At 39.8% G+C, this 17,143-nt stretch overlaps 1 protein-coding gene across 1 annotated transcript in view; it reads right to left on the bottom strand.

Moving 5' to 3' along the window:
- Positions 1-17,143, bottom strand: part of COG5 (component of oligomeric golgi complex 5) — a 179,434-nt gene that overhangs the window by 13,489 nt on the left and 148,802 nt on the right. The window contains exons 15-18 of the mRNA XM_071552623.1: positions 11,710-11,820; positions 10,286-10,348; positions 9,390-9,493; positions 7,914-8,151 (exon numbers count right to left, since the gene is read on the bottom strand). Of these exons, the coding sequence (XP_071408724.1) occupies positions 7,914-8,151; positions 9,390-9,493; positions 10,286-10,348; positions 11,710-11,820 (516 nt within the window). The remainder of the gene's footprint in view (positions 1-7,913; positions 8,152-9,389; positions 9,494-10,285; positions 10,349-11,709; positions 11,821-17,143) is intronic.

Genomic DNA, 17,143 nt, shown 5'->3' with positions numbered 1-17,143 from the left:
CAGCAAAATTTCAGTTAATGTGCACACCAATACAAACAACCCCACTCAAAAAAACCCACAGGTAATTTTAGTCAGATATGGATTAAGTCTTTATTTTTTGCTCTCCTGAAGAGCTAGGCAAGTGAGGGATCAAGCTTTATTCTCCATGTCGGTTTTTTAAAATCCCCAACTTGAAAGACTATTGAGTCTTTGATTTACACATACTGCACAATTAAACTAAGTTTCAAAGGATGACAGCTAAAATAAGTAACCAGATCAAAACCACCATACAATGAGTTTCCCATTTATGTAATGCTGCTGAACGAGTTTCAAAGCATTTGTGATATGACACTATTTACAGTCAAGTCTTTAATACTATAATATTATTCTTTCCAGCTGCCTAATTTCCTAAGACAGAGCTGACTGCTGGGCCACTGGCTTCACCAAGGGCATGTAACTATACTGGGTTCCAGCAGGAACAAGAAACATGGTGTAGTGAACTATGAAGCTATAGTTCATCGAAACCCAGAAGAAATTAAATTAGCAATTAATGCAAATCAAGGCCATATATTTCAGACAGCCATATCTAAAAGCAGGTGGCAGGATGGGAATCATTTCACCTGCTTCTCAACATCTACAGGTTCTCTTCAGACTCAGTGGAGAGAAACAGCCACACTTGAGAGGTGATGCATCTGTCCCCGAGGTGGACACCTAAAATAGGTCAGGTGGATCATGCCATAGGAGTATCCACCTGCACAACACTCATTCAGACAAGAAGCTGAAGGGCCCAACCCAAGCACCTCTGCTTTTTCTACAGACCAGGAGAGGTGAGAGCCTCTGGAAGGTGACAGGGAATGCCCCAGAGAGCTGCTGTCCGAGCCTCGGGACCTTGGACTACATGCCCCACAACAAGCACTTCCAGCTGCTTGGAATCTGCATAAACCCACGGGAGCAGAAAGAGAATAAAAATCCAGGAACCAAAATAAGGCTCCAGCCCTGGATAACAGCCCAGCTTCCTCTTGCCTGCTACCCTCCTGGTCCCCAGATCTTCAGGCTTCTCTCTACAGCCAGGTGGGAACACTGTGCCATCCCCTTCACAGCCTGGGGGTGAGGGCACCTCTTCCGCCTGCCGGTGCAAGGGGCACCTGTTCCTGGGGCTGCAGAGCTCACACAACCCAGTCCCACAGTTCCCGAGCAGGCACACTATTCCATTCCATCAGATAGGGTCCAAGTTAGGCAGGTGGGAAGGCAGTGTCCCTGTGCCTGAGGAGTCACCAGCTGTTGTGCCATGCGCTGAACCCACCGGCACAAGGGAGAGAGGCAGAGGGCACCCACCCAGGAGAGGCAGGTTCTCCCTGGGGATCGCTGCAAGGAGGTGCTCCAGCTCCAAACTAAGATGAAAACTACAAGTTTGGCATGTTGCTCCTCAGGCCCCCCGGGACATTTCTGAGCACAGACGGGAGCCAAGAGGCCGGTCTGCCACAGGATCAGGAGCAGGCAGCCAAAAAGAGCAGCTAATTAAGTATGCTTTGCTGCATCGTGAGACAAGAACGCCACAGACACTGAAAAACAAATGGGAGCAAGATTCTGATTTCTCCAGAGCTTCTTTTCAGGCATCAGTATTGGCTGGGGGCAGCTGGAAGTAACTGATATCCTGCAGGAGCTGGTGTCCCAGCTCTGGTGGGAGCTGTGGGCTTGTAGCTGTGAGGGACCAGGGAGAACGTAATTCCTTTAGGTTCTTTAGAGACTTTGATAACAGGCAACAAACTGCCAGTCTAACTTGCAGAAACAGAGATGTGTGGATCAAACTGTACTCATGAGGGGAAAGAAATAACAGCATAGCAAAACATAATCTTGGTTAATAAGTTTCAAAAGATTGTTTCACTCCTGAAACAGAATATGAAGTAATGAGATGTAAGTGAAACTCTCCACAGCTTAACCAATTCCTTATTAAAACAAATTTAAATGAAGTCTCTTGAATATACTTTGCTGTTTACATAAATCAGTATTTTTAGGCTTAAGTACTAAAGAAGAAAATTTACCTTTGAAAATTTCTATTACTTCATCTTCAACCTTTATTCACTGTAGGAAATTATTAGTATTGCTAGAACTAGATAGATTTAATGGCAGCAGATGGTTGATTCGTGAAGTACTAGCTGCCAAAGAAAAATATTGTTTTTAAGCTTTGAGCATACTATACCATCTCAAATTGACTCATGAAGAGTGGGAATGAGTGAAAAATAATGTGGTAAAAAAGTACATAAACCACAGAAACTCTTTTTTAAATTTATAACGCTATGTGTTATAACCCAAACTCTCCAACAGAAATAATCAATGTAATAACTAAGGTTGTTTTCTTCACTTGAATTTTAAGTATTTGTCTGAGCCCAACAGTGAAATGAGATGCTACAGCATCCTTTTGCTGTTCCATCCATTTTTGCAGGCCCCTGAGTGTGGTTTTGTCTCTGCAGAGCATCGTGCCAGCGATGGGAGCAAGTGCTGGGGAGGAACCGCTCGGCTGGAACAGCTGCTGCTGTTCCGGTGCTGGAGTCGGGCGGAGGATCGAGCACACTTCACTTCTGCGTTTTGCCACCTGTCATCACCTGAAACAGCATCAACTGTTGATTCATGCAACATGTTTATTCTGTAGCAGCTCTTGCTATTACACACAGCTATAGTTTCCAAAGCATGTTGGTGAGGTGATGGTTTTGGCTGTCAGCAAGCCAGTATTTGTATCATGTGTGCAAGATCTTTCACACAGTCATGTCCTGTAGAATTTACATATAAAAGGGCAAAGTAGCATTTTTTGTTTCCTTTCCAAATTTCTCTTCCAGAATAGTAAGTTTGAAAATTCAGATATCCAGGTTAAATTTGGTGATAAATCAGGTGTCCAAGCAGTAATTTGCAACCACAGAGGCTTGATGTGAGATAATCATTAACACAGGATCCAAGGGAAGCAGTAGGAGATGCCTGTGCTTGCCAAAAAGGAAGCAGCAAATAGAAGAGAAGATGGCCTAATGACTTGTTTCTTCTAACTTTGTTCAAAACCCATTGCTTTTCCATGATTTATTCATCTTGGTTTGCTATGCTTTGCATAACACAGTGGCAGATTCCTGCCCAACATATGCTTCCTCTCAATGGCACTTGCTCTCCAAGCCCAAAAAGGCTGTATTATCTTTTCTACTCATATGACCCTGCCATGCCCAGGGCTAGATGGTCAATTATCTGTTGAACTATTCACTGGATGGCCATACTGTAAAAAAAACACATCACATGCGTGGCTTCTTTAACTGGATTATGTTCAGCAACTCAAGGGTGAAGTTAATATGCAGTCTAGATACAGATAATGCATATATATTGAAGAGTGCTTTGAAAAACCCCATGGTGAAGTTATTGTTTAGTGCCTATTGTGGTATTTTCAAGATCTCTCATTCCTAAACAGCTGTTTTTTCAGCTGGAAAACCCTAACATTAAATTTTTGGCAATTACATTTCCTCCTGGCCAAGATGAATTCCAAGTTTTTAAATGTTAACTCAAAATGTTTTTTTCTAGCCATTCACCAGAACAGAATGCTTTAACAAGCAAGGGAGCAGAAGAGCTCTGAACTATTATATGAAAGAAACTGGCCTTCAAGGGAAGTGGTATTTGATTTCTCCCCAATGCAGCAATTCCAAAACTGTTGATGCTTAAGTAAATCTTTCAGCTGTAACACCTCTAAAATAACACACATCAGAAAATAATTCCCTCTTTCCAGGAAGGTAATTAGCATTAAACATTAAATGCATTTTAGCTTTAGTAGTTTCTGTCCTTATGACTACAACTGTGATTACAGCATCCTGCTGCTCTCACTTCTCTGTAAGAAACCAAAAAGGAGTTTATGAAAAATGAGAAAAATCACTTTTATACTTGTATCATCATGTTTGATCAAATGAGAAAATCTATTTACATTTTTTAAAATCCAAATGCCAAATAATCTTGCTACTTTTTAATGCCACATACAATATACTGAATCAGGAAACCACATTCTGACCATAGGGCTAGCCAGCAGATAGAAACATTTCTTCTACATTCAGTTAACTAGAATTCAGCATTGTCAACTTCTACCATAAAACGTTTTTCTAGGAAAATTCAATAAACTCATTTTGCAGTCATTTTTTGAGAAAGACTTCAAGAATTGGTGGCAATGTTAACTATATTCCACAAAACTAGTTGAACAATGCCACAAAACCCAACTATAAATCATATCTACATAAGAAATACAGAAAAGCATATACAGAATAGTATTACCTCAAAAAGGACCAATAAAAATAGTTCACTCTCCAAGGCTAAAAATAATCAGTCATGACATGAGACGGGGTTCTTGGCACAGACAGTGGCTCCCGCCTTATGTGTTGCTCCAATATAGATGGGAAATCATGTCATGCCTTCATGCCATGAAGCATAATGATTACTTTGTCTTTGCAATTACTAGACTAGTTTATTCAATGCAGTTGTGATTTGTATTTGCTAGTAATAAACAGCTATTTTCCTGTATCAGCTTACAAACTCTGTGTAGCAGACTACTAATTTCCATGCCAAATGTTACTGTAGGCTCCTCATCTCTTCTAAATAAATTCCTCAACAGATAGTGCTTATAATTCATTCTTCGCTGGATTGTCCAGCACTTCCATCTGGTTTTGGGAAGGCCTGAACCACAAGCCACAATCCCAAAGTATGCCTAAGTACTGTAACAACTCTGAATACCAAGCAAGCTAAAAGGTCTTCTGGACAAGAACTGGTACTCCCCAGAAAACAGAAATGTTGAAAACCATCAGGGCTTGCTGGTTTGCTTGCCTCCAGGAGCACATTTTTTTTAGTCTGACTAGTAGTGAATTAAAAACTGAAATTTGGTATTAAATATGTGAATACTGAATTAAGGGCACCTTAACAACACAAAACAAAATTAAACAAACTGATTCAGGAACACAGAGGAGTGAACTGCAAAGTAATCTTGTGTAATTGCCTGCATAAAAACTGAGAGCATGAAAAGAGGTGAATTCAGCCTGTAGACTGGAAATATTTCAAATGAGATTCCCAAGGAACCACAGCACAGCATGGGATAAAAACCTTGCAGTGTTGCATACTAGGAAACCTAGGGCTTGCACTGTTCCTGTGTTTCTGTATGCTCTGATTTACATGGAATCATATTAATGATACTCAGGCATATTTCAAGCCTATCATAGCTCTGTTTACAGCTGCCACACTAGCACACATCTAGACTCACTGCTGAAAGATCTGTGATGCACAGGTCAGCCAAATGCAATACTGACACTGGAAACAGGATAAGACAGAATTCAACAGAGTACAGCAGTAATTCCCAACTTAAAAGTTGAGCCTCACTCAACAAAATTGGCTGTTATGCACCTCACCAAACCCAGTTCTGAACAAAGAGAACTTGAAATTTGTTTTCCCCCTTCTGTGTAGACACCTGTTATTCTGAGGCAATTTATCAATAAAACACATTTCCAGTGCAAAAATTTTCAAATCTGACTCTCAGCCAAAGCTATTCTGCTGAGTATAAGGCAGCTGTAACTCTTACTCTGAGTGGCCTCAAAGAAATGTGCACAAGCACGAGATACCCAAAATCAGATGCAATCCAAGATTATTTGACATACTGCATGCGTGTTTGTAATAGAATCTTAAATTAACCAAAACTCATGGAGAGATTTCTGCTCATGTCTTTTGTTTGTAAGCAACCCCAAAATACCAAAAGGAGTTTCAGATCACAGAAGTCAGTTCTGAGCAGAAACATGTAACCCTTTTTCAAGCAGAGAAAATTTAAAATGACTCTATAAGACAGAGTACCAGTTATAACAATTTAAAACCAAACCACCTCCTTCACACAGTGTGTCTTTGCAGGCAGGTCCTTTCCTTTAGGTTTGGCTTTAGTTGAACAATGCAGTGCCTTTCTGGAACAATAAGAAGTCCTACATGCAGCATTTATGGCCATTTGGAAAAATTTATACTTCCAATCAATCAGCAGCCCAGCTGAATATCAGCCCTCTACTCTGCTCAGCCCAAAGCAGCAGCAACCTCCCCTAGTCCTGATCAGGATTACAGCCACATTTTGGCCACCGTGTCCAGAACTCCTGGCTGGGTCAGAGCAACAACCTTCCCGTGTGGTTACCAGGAGATGCTCTCATGGGCACGTGCCCACAATCCAACAGGTTTTTGGGAGGAGCACATATATCACAGAAAACATGGATATAAGGCAGCCTCCACACACAGAATGTTTCAGTCCTTTTTCTGTTATACCAAGCAAGAGGACAGAGTGTCCAGGTCATTCTGGACAGCACAGCCCCCGTGCAGCCTGCACACCCTCAGGAGCTCTGTGCAGAGATGTTCAATGGCACAGAGTGAGCACTGAGTGTATGGGACTGGTTGGACACAGATAGATTTCTTGTCTTAAGCCCATTTTTAAACAAGCCAAGAATATGGTGCAGTGTGAAGATTAAAAAAAGACACAAGACAGCCTCCAGATGTAGCAACAGGTGAAGGCGGGAGACAAGAATGAATTCAAACCTTTGTTTTTGGAGTCCAGGGTACAAAAGAAGAGAAATCAGAATATTTATATTTACACAGTTGTCCATTCAGGAGTTATACTCAGCACAGCCAGGAAGACCATGCAAATTCTTCTACACTCAGATGAAAACATACCTTCATTTTTCACTTAAAAGGCAGTTCATGTAATAATGAGTGTTTAAAAATGATAAATAAGTGCTATTTTTAGATTATAATAGGTGCATAGATCAGATGCTCTTACTGTAGAGGCAGGTGAAGACATTTCCCAAATTTATATCACTTCCTTTAGTTAAAATTACTAAAAATAGCACAAATTACAAAAATTATCTATATCCCTTCCAAGGGAGGAGTCAAGCTTCCTTTTTTTCCCCTCCAGTTTTATGCCATTGTCTTCAAAATAGAGAAGGGAATGGAACTTTCTCACTGAAAGCAATTGAAAACTTCCCCTTAATTTCTCTGATTTGCTACTTTTGAGTAACGAATAAAAAAATTTTACTCAGGAGTATGTAACTCACAGGCAAATGATACCAAGCAGCCACATGCAGGAGTGGAGGGGGCAGCAATTCCTGCCTCCCTGCCTTCCTCTCCTACCTCAGTTACCTACTATCCAAAAGCATCACTTGGTATGCAGACAGCTGGTGCTAATTCCCTTTTCCACTTGGATAATAATAACTGGCACCCTCAGCTTGATCTAGTGGATGCCTGATTCTTTGGCAAGTTAACCACACAGCAATACTAATTAAATTTTAATATAGTAAATAACACAGACAGGGAGTGGGTATGAATCTAGCAATTTCTTTTGTGTTTTAGTCCAGTACAGAGTTAGGTAAAGCTCAGAGGCTGGTCAGTCAGTCAGATCATGAAGAGAATTCCACAAGAAAACTGCACTTCTGTTTCCCATAGCGCTGTTCTTCCCCAGGGTATTGGTATTTCTTTAGCTTGTCTCCCTCACTGCAAAGCAGCTGAGTTAGCCATTAACCACTGTGGGCACTGTGATATATGGAGCGATTAAGAAAGTGACACATCATTCCATTACAGGGGAGAGCAAGAATGAAGTGAATGAATGGTGGCAAATGATGGACGTTCTGAAGAGGTCAGCCAAGCGGGATAAAATGTCAAGATGCAGCTGAATTTAAACACAGCAGTCACTTGACAGGAAGCTGTCAGATCTCTCTGAACGTGCCTTACAGTCATGAGGGATCTTCAACTACTAGTGGATGCATTTATCAGGATCCAGTACCTTATCAGAGAGAATGTTTAGCCCTGGAACACACCAGTCCCTACAACTGCCTGTTTATACTTTGATGGTACTGATACTTTTCAACGACATCAGTGAAATAACAGCAAAGAGCAGAAATCAGCACTGAGGGTACCTGTGCAAAATCCGCTGCAAGGCGCATCTTCCCACCCTCACCGAGGGGCCGTATCAAACTGGCATGGCGAATGAAAAGCTCAATGGCTCTCTGAGCCATGGCTTCAGTGTTATCAAAGACAAAGTCAAAACACTCAAAATGTCTGAAGTAGTCGGTCATGACTCTTGCTATAAAACCCTGTAGCTCTTTCATGTAGAGAGAACAAGGGACATCTGGTTTTCCTGAGCTGGATAATGATCTGGCAAAAAAGAAAAGAAAAAGAAATAAGGGCAGCTAAATTAATCTTTAAAACACAACCAAAACCTATTTGATTCTTTTTAATTTTCTTTCTACCCCATGAAGTCATGACATGAATTTTAGTGTCTCATTTTTACTGAAAATAAGGAGCATGTAGCTCCCTCTGACACTGTAGTCAAAAAAATATATCTTTATCAGCCATTCTCACCCTAACAAGATAAAGGAAATAATCCCACTCCTACTCAACTGGCAGAGCTTCCATCAGTTTGGAGCCTAAACCTCAAATCCAGCCCCTAAATTTAAATGTCACGGTTGTTGATTCAAAACTCTAATAATAGATCATAAAATATGAACATATGTCAGAGGGTTACTAGTTTAGCCTATCCTGAACCTGTTCTCTATATAGAATTAGTTTCCTAGATTCCTCCAATCCCAGGATTATAAAGTCAATATCACAGAAGCAGCACAGAAGCGCCTGGACACAAATCTTTCTGTTTCTCTGGCTCACAGTCAGGCAAAAGAGCTTTTCCAAACTCGGGAACCTGAACATACAAACATACAGGCTATCTGACTAAACTTAGCCTTTGGCTGGAAAGAGTTTATCTACCTAGACAGGCATTTTGCTACTGGTGCCAAAAGAAAGACAATGAGAATAAAATTTTCCTCATAAAAAAGAAAGAAAAAAAAGCAAATTCGAAACAACTCTGAAAATATACTGTTTTCCATTAATTTCCAAGATATAAAACAGGACAACTGATGAAGATATAAGCAGTGTCAGCATAGACATGACAACCAAAATAAAATCCAGAAAGGAAGTCTCAATTATAGGTAAGACTCAAGATTCTTTGCATGTAAAGAATATGGGTAACTTTAATGAAAATGCTATGGGAAAATAGCATAATATACTATATCTGACATTTAAATTAAAAATAAAACTTAAATATTTAATCAGAGGCTATATGCTTTGAGAAACAGGAATACTGACAGTTCTCAAGACTGTCTACAAAAAATAAGTGCAATGCAAAAAAAAGGAGGGGGGGAAGAAGACAGGAGCTACCTGATTATCTTGTTTCAATAGATAGGCGTAATTTTGTTTTCTCTGTTCATTGACCATAAAGCATCACCTTCTCAACAAACAAGAGCTCTTGCTTCAAGGACTTTGTAGCAATAACAATCTATTATGCATATGCAGGATATCTTCCTGGAGCAATGGTAAATTTAAAAGATATTTCTAGTTACCCAGAAAAATCTTCCTGGTGCATAGTGATGATAATGGCTTCCACTGAATCTCCTACAGAGTTCAGCAACGGCTGAACAGCACTACCCATTAGATCGTGAACTGCCTGAAATAGAAAAAGGCACAAGTAAGGAAACCAAAACTAGAAGCATTTGCATTTTGACACCTCAAAAATACCTTGAGAAGCAGCTCATTTTATCAGTCCCTTTTATTATTCTGCATTTAAAAAAGCTAAATAGAAGGACCAAAGCCTAAGATAACATTTCTCTGTAATTGATTTTACTAATAAAGTGCAGAAATAAAGCTGTTTGCTACTTCTGTGTAAAGCTTTCCTTCAAAAAGATGCACAACAATTTGGCATTCCTGGTTTGTACACATACATGTTGTGGTGTACACACCTGGTTCAGCTGTTAATCCCCCCCACACAAGCTGCCCTTCATTGCCCTGCACACAACCCCTCCCAGAGCAGTGCCCAGCAGGAGGGATGTGGAGAGCTGTCATCCTCACAGGCTGCACAGCCATCCACAGCCCTCTCCAGGAAGGCACCAGGTAGCATAAAAGCTGTAATTTGATGTATCTGTCAGGGGGAGGAAAGGGGCGATGAAGGATCCAGCTATTGCTTTGTGAATGCTGCAGAGAAAGACTTTTTTTTCAGTCAAGATGACATCTGTGTTCTGACCATTAGGAGAAGATTCCGAATACAAACACTACTCAAGCAGTGAGTTGGCACATGCAACACATATGTGGCTGAAGATACAACAAATTATAAATGTCAGAATACTTGTATATCTGTTACTAAATATACTGACACAAAATTGTATGTGGCAGTAAGCTCCCATTTTAAATGCAACAAAGCAAAGCTCAGCCCTATCCCTGCAGCATATGGACATTCAATTACCTTTAAGGCAGTTGTGACTGTTTGTTCAGCAGCTGCTGGAAACGAGCTCTGATTGGAAATTACCTAAAAATTGTAAAGTAATTGTTAATAGTCAATATTCAACAAATTATTACAATCCACAATACTCAACTTCATTTAAAAACATACTGAGTTATCCTTAGTAATGAGTGGTTTACATAGGTAGAGATAACTCTCAAATGTCTTTTACATGGATGGAATTTTCAATGCAGCAGTATCAGTCCTTTGCTCCCAAATTTCCTATCGACTCTGCTTCTGCCTTGGCAAGGAAGTGATTCAATGGAGTTAAGATGAAATTTAGCTGAAGGGCTAACAGAATCAGAATAAAAATAACTGGTGTATTCTCCCACGGCTAAATATAGAATTCATGGAGGACTATACAAACAGCTCTGTGGCAAATAATTTAAATAATGGTTGTTCTTTCTCAGCATTATGACTATTATACTACTACATGTTAAATAGCTGTTTATGTGGAGCTACAACATAATTAGAATTGAAAGTCAAGGAATCATCTGAAGAAATATTCTACCATTTCCTTACAGTTACGAACATGCTACACAATAGTATTTTTAAGCCAAATAAGTACTGAATTCAAAGACTGAATCATATCAGATCTCCCTCCAACACTGACACATGAGGTTCATTACTAAAAGGATCAGAGAAAGCAGACTTAAAACTAGATCTACCATCCGTTTGCAAAATCCAAGCAAATTTTATAGGGTTTTTTAGCATTTGTTAACATTCTTTAAACATATCCAGAGTCAGGAGTACTCACAATCTTTTTTCTAATCAGACTAGGAATTAAACATGGTTAACTGCAACTATCAATATATCTGTTTGTTTTAGTTTACAAAGGCTGTGTAAGCACTGGCATCACTAAGCCAGTAAATTGGAATTATTCATAACTGTGCTTAGTCCTGAAAAATTTCCAGGCCAGACTTTGGTCAGAGTAACCATGTACAGAGATATCTGTGAGGTGTTGCTTTTCTTGATTTCACTCTTTCTTCCCCTTTTCAGTTTAGCCACAGTCGTGGGAAAGCACTGAGGGTCTTCTGAAAAATGTAAGTTTGGTCTGAGACAGATGCAGACAAAGGCTATCAGGTTGACTGCTACAAAGACAAGAAAAAGTAGAAAGTTCAATTGTTTATGCTCACAAAATAATGGCTGTGACATGTGATTATTCTCTATAAGCACATCTTTCACTCTTCTAATACTGACAATTTGTAACGTGGCAGTGCTTACCAGGGTCAGCCAAGTCTCAGAGTTGTACAAAAGCATAGCAAGGTGCAGCTCTTAAACCAAAAATGGGCTGTTTTTGTCAGAGTTCTCACAGCTAACAGGGGAATGTGCACATGATAGAGCAAAGAAGGTAACATGGTAAGAAGAGAAATGCCAAAGCAGCCTACCTTCAGAACCGACTGGTGCAGCTTGTAGAGCGAATTAACCACAGCCACGTTCCTCCTCTGTCCCTCAGTGAGAGGCCCAATCACCTGGCTGGCATCTCCTTGAGTGGACAGCTGCAGTGATCACAGAAATTGTTACCACCAATTTTTTAATTGGTGTGCATCACTCCAAAGTAAACTTAGACCACAGCAGAAAGCTGTAGGTCGTCAGCACCCAGTGTTCTTCCATTTAACTCATCTTGATTTATACACTTTCCATGTCCAGATAAAAGAAACTGAACAACAGCAATAGCAACTATGAGAGACTGCCCCGGCTCCCAAACCACAGCACTGAGACCCAGGTCTCCTGGAGATACCTCATCCCAGCAAAACTCCAACTTTGTAATCTGAGAGTCAGATGAAATCACTGACCTCAGGATGCAGGATAACTAGCAGCACCTTTTCTGTATGAGTAGAATAGTGCACACTTTTCTGTATACCCTCAGTCTGTCCTTCTCACAACCATTCAAGCCTCCTCTAAAAGCTCTGTTACTTCAAATAGATGGTTTAGAACTTTGCAGAACGTTGTACATATTAGAGGCTTGTAAGTCAACAGAAAAATAGAACTGCAAGGACCAAAACAGCTAGACCTGTCATTAAAGAGTTCCATCCATGAATCTTTCAGCAAAAAAAAAAAATTATTTCTTTGTATTTAAACTACTCAGAGCATGCATTTTTTATTATTACCACAGAAATCAAAGTTCCAGAATAATATCCATTAGCTATGGAATGCTCCTGGAAGGATACCCAGCACATACTTATAATTTAAAACATACACAATTGTAATTGGGAAACAAATGGAAATTTTCTTGTGCACTGGAAGCTGCAGAAATACAACAAAGAACTGACAAAAGGCTGTGTGAATTCTAGAAGTACATCTAAACACGAAAGTAAGAATAGCTATTAATAGAAGGATTTACTGAGATATAATTAGGAACCCCCTGAAGATGCCTAGCTCCAAAAGTCTCTCAGTAAAAATATGTTCAACTCACTGAGCAAATGGTCAAGAGACTTTCATGAAGTGTATCTTTTAACACAGCTGTAGGTCCTACAGAAAGCTCCTAAATGAAAACTGAATATACAGTAATAGTTGTTTAACAACAGAAGAAACAAACGTAACATGAAAACTTTAAAGTTATGGAAACAGTGACTCTTTACCAGTGAAAGACTACTGCTGTTCCACAGAAAATGAACACAAACAGCATACAAGCAGAGTTATCTAGTATTGCCCAGCACTACTAATAAAGTTTTAGACAGGTTCTTGCAAGTACAGAGGACCCTGACTTTATTCACAGCACTGTGGTGACAATATCAATTTGTTTCCCTTTCTTCAAATGTAGGGGAAATTTAGGGAAATAATTCTGGATAAATTGCTGAGGCCTTTGCAGAGGAAAAATCTTTTCCAATTTTCTAACATACCAGATCAGAGATTACTGGGTCAGAACCACCTTTTGTGTGCATGTGTGTCTGTGTGTGTGTGTAGGGGGAGGGGATGGGCTGAACAGCCTGGGGGGTTTGGCTGTAGAGGGCAGAGCAGATGAAGACGCACACAGGAGGTCTCTGTGGAACCCTGGTCTGTTCTCCAGAGCTGTCAATGTGTGACTTTCTAAGTGGTAACTATTTTATTTCCTCTCTTTTTCTCTCTTTATCACCTCTTCTCTTAATCTCTTATTCTTTTCTTCCTCTTTATTTTCTGTAAGGCGTGGGTACTTAACCAAAGTTGCATAGAGTTTGTGTTTGCTGAGTGTAACAGAAGTTCCTTACCATAGCAATGCTTGCTAGTCCTGGTAATCTATTGTAATACTTTTGTGAAGGTGCATGTTTTTCTCTGTAAAACCCTTTTTGCCAAGACACCTGTTTTCTCACCAAATTAAAAGAAACCTCTTAAAGAAAAATGTGTAGTTATTCTCTGAACGTGAACTCAAGGTACCAAAGAAACAATAGCTTTATTAACAGTTCATGTGAGTGAAATCTCTTGCAGTTAAAATTAAAATGTACACCCTGTAAAGCTGAGCCTTCAGGACAAATGCATCTTCAATTATTCGGCATCAAAATGTATCTTTAAACTAGCTGACAAATACATAATTGCCTCAGCATCTTCCTGCCTTCCTAATGAGATATGAGCAACCTTGTTTCCTCACAGATATTTCTATTTGACAGACCTGACTGGTTTTGAGAATTCTGCTTCTCATGCTTACACCTTCACAAATTTGCAAAACAGCAATAAAAAGAAATACACACACACCCCAACACAAATAACCTTTTTCGCCACACTATTTTAAGTACTGAACAGACTATTTGAGGGTTTTGCACATTTACAACTATTAAACATAAAAGATACTAGTAAACTGTCAAAATTTTACATCCCAGTTACTTAGATTTCAGTTCGCCAGAATTTATTGTGAAGAAATTTCTTTTTCTTAGACATTACACTCTGTCTCTTCTCTGGTGAAGAAGGTTAATTGGTAATTAAAACCATTAACAAGTACAAACATAATCCTTCTGCAATAACAAGAAGTTCTTGCAGTCAGCAATAGTGTACAACAGCTTCACAGGCAAAATCTAAAATTGCCTTAAAGCCAACCAATCTTTCTAAACTGTTTATCATAAGAAATTTCCTTAAACTAATCAACTTGAACTTTGTCAGTTGTGTTGATCTCTTATGCATCTTAAAATCCCTGGTATAAAGCCACAAGGCCTGAAAAACTCTCCTCTTATAACCAATAGTTGGAAGTGGGCAGATCAGGGCTCCTTACGACCATTCTCCTGCAGGTGTGCCTTGGGAACACCTGGCACCCATGTGGGTAGGTGTGCCCTACCTTTTACAGGAGAAGTCTTCTCCTGCTGTCACCACAATGATTTCTATGACCTTGCCTTGAGGTAAGAGAGTCCTGTGCTCTGTCCAGAATGTTTCATGTACATACTCTTTGCCACTGGCATGAATCAGGATTTCAGATAGTTTATCATTATTCCAATATTCTATTGTCTCAGACTGAATTCTTGACATATCTTACATTCATTGCACAATTATGCATCCAGTTAGGAAAAATGCCTTTGTGTCTCCCCAGTTCCCACAAACCACAGTATGGCCAATTTACTATAGTCACAAACCATCCCTTAGTTATTCTTCCATCATACAAGGTTTTATCAATGATTCACATTCATTGCTATCTTTTATATAAAAAGTACTTTTAAAGTTCTGTGCTAGACACAGGTTATGCACTTAAACCTGGTGGTAACCCTAACCCTAACAGAGATAACTCTGTTATCTGCCCACTGGGGACTGCACTGTGTAAATAGGTTAAGTCAAGTAGTGTGAAGCCTGGCAACATCCACACAGCTGAAAGCAAGAGTCCGCAGGTCTTCTTTTTGATGGGGGCAGTAGAGACAAAATCTGGTGCCTTTTTAATCAGTCAGATATATCCTGAAATGCAGAAGGCCCGGAGGATGAATTTATGCTCAGCAGAAACAGGGAGGACAGAAGGAGTGACTTCATCCCAGATCAGAATCTATTTTGGGAAACAAGTAAAAGACAAAGAGCAGCTGAAGGCCTGATCCCATCTCCAGGGAGCTGTCAGTCACCCTGGGAGTTAAGTCTGGCTTAAGCCTGCCAGCTGAAAACAAAACAGGAAAAGAAGCCATGCTAAAGCCAGACCAGAACAAGCAGTAACAACAAGGACTGTAACTGTTCCACTTTTCTCTATCTGCCTTAAGTATAGCAATTGATTTCTTATGCTCTTCACTTTAGTTACTTCTGCTTTTACCTCAAGCCCATCTACTATTTACTGTAATTTCATGGGCAGTAGCAAAGCATGGGTACCTATTTCTCAGCAAGCAACAATTCTACAATGGGTGACACATCAGTGTGAGCTCTCTTTGCCAACAGGAGCTACAAACACACTGCCAAACATGCGATGCTCATGAGGAAGAGAGGAGTGAGGCACAGAAGTGTCCCACCAGCAAATATTAGCCATGACTTTTGTAGCAGCATTTAAAGAAAACTCAAAGGGCAGCTGCTAAACTAAAATGAGAAAGAAACACAGGGAGATACTGTCTTTCTCACATGTACTCTGAAGTAGAAGTTTGAAATTTGCAGGTTCAATCCAGCAGCTGACTAGATGGAGGAAGCTGCATAGAATTGGGTATTTTTAAAATCTAATTCAACATTATGTGAGGCCTAAGCAGTAGCTTGAGATCAGGTAGTTTATTGATCCAAAAAGGACTCCTGTAGAAGCCAATACACAAAGAATGTGTCACGAAGCAGAACAAGCTGACTTAGGCCATCTAATTTGCTTCAGTCTGACATGGTTGAGAAACTGTCAGCCATGACTGTCACTGTTCTCTCATTGAATTCAGAAGTCCTTCTGAAAAATAGTTTCTTTTAGTTTGTGTCCTTCAGCACACCTATATGGTCACACTGCTTCACTGCAGAGATTACAGGTGCCTCATCTTGGGTCAGTAAATTGCCCAATGCAGAAAATTTCAGGAATAATTCACCTGACCACATGCAGGAAAACCATCAAGCTGAGAAATAACTTCTATTGAGTAATCCACCTTTTCAAAGATCCTGCATTAGGGAGAGAGTAAATGCACCCTGTATGCACCTATTTTCCTTCACTAGCTATGAAGGGAATCTACAGCAGTACCACAGACACATACAGGTAGCCACACTGCCTGAAATCAGGTCAGACACATTCTCACCCTATAAATGTATTTGCACCCCTTTGCACAGACCTGCTTTGGAAATACATCTCGAAAATAACATGATCAAGAGTTCTGTATTTGACATTTTTCTATGTTTAATATGTAAGAACAGACATGAAATCTGACAGCATGGATTTGAGCTCACATGTTGAGACATGTGCCACGGTAAGATTGCTTCAGGATTAGATTCTTGTTTTCACCAATGAATGTAGAATTTAGATTAGGCCACGAATCAAATCATCAGTTCTCCCTGGGGTTATAAAAAAATGCTAACTGAGTTTGTCTTTTTCTTGTAGAGAAGCTCAGACTATTGATACATATTTTCCTGTAATCTGTTTAATGCTTCAAAAGTAACATTCCCCTTTCAGGTGGCAGCTCCAAAGAGACGTTGATTTGTGAGCTGGTTTGATGCTATTCCCTTCACAGACTACACATTTTGTGAAAAAGCTTGGTTTCACACTAAGTAACTAAAATCCTGTGTGCATCCTTACTGACAGTTTTGGAAAGCTACATTTATTTGATTTCTCTGAAAGAGCCTCAGCAAATCCATTCTCTTTAGAGCAGGAAACAGCATCATAATTTAGGAGTATAGAGAAGACCCTAAAATAAGACTCAAGTAGCGCTTTTTCACAAAGCATTTGATGCTACTCCAGGATCACGAGATTAACATGTTTTGATGGCACAAACTGAACTC

This window comes from Pithys albifrons, chromosome 3 (genome assembly GCF_047495875.1).
Source record: "Pithys albifrons albifrons isolate INPA30051 chromosome 3, PitAlb_v1, whole genome shotgun sequence".
Lineage (NCBI taxonomy): Eukaryota > Metazoa > Chordata > Aves > Passeriformes > Thamnophilidae > Pithys > Pithys albifrons.
Note: the sequence above shows the minus strand (reverse complement) of the source record. Positions and strands in the feature narration are given on the sequence as shown.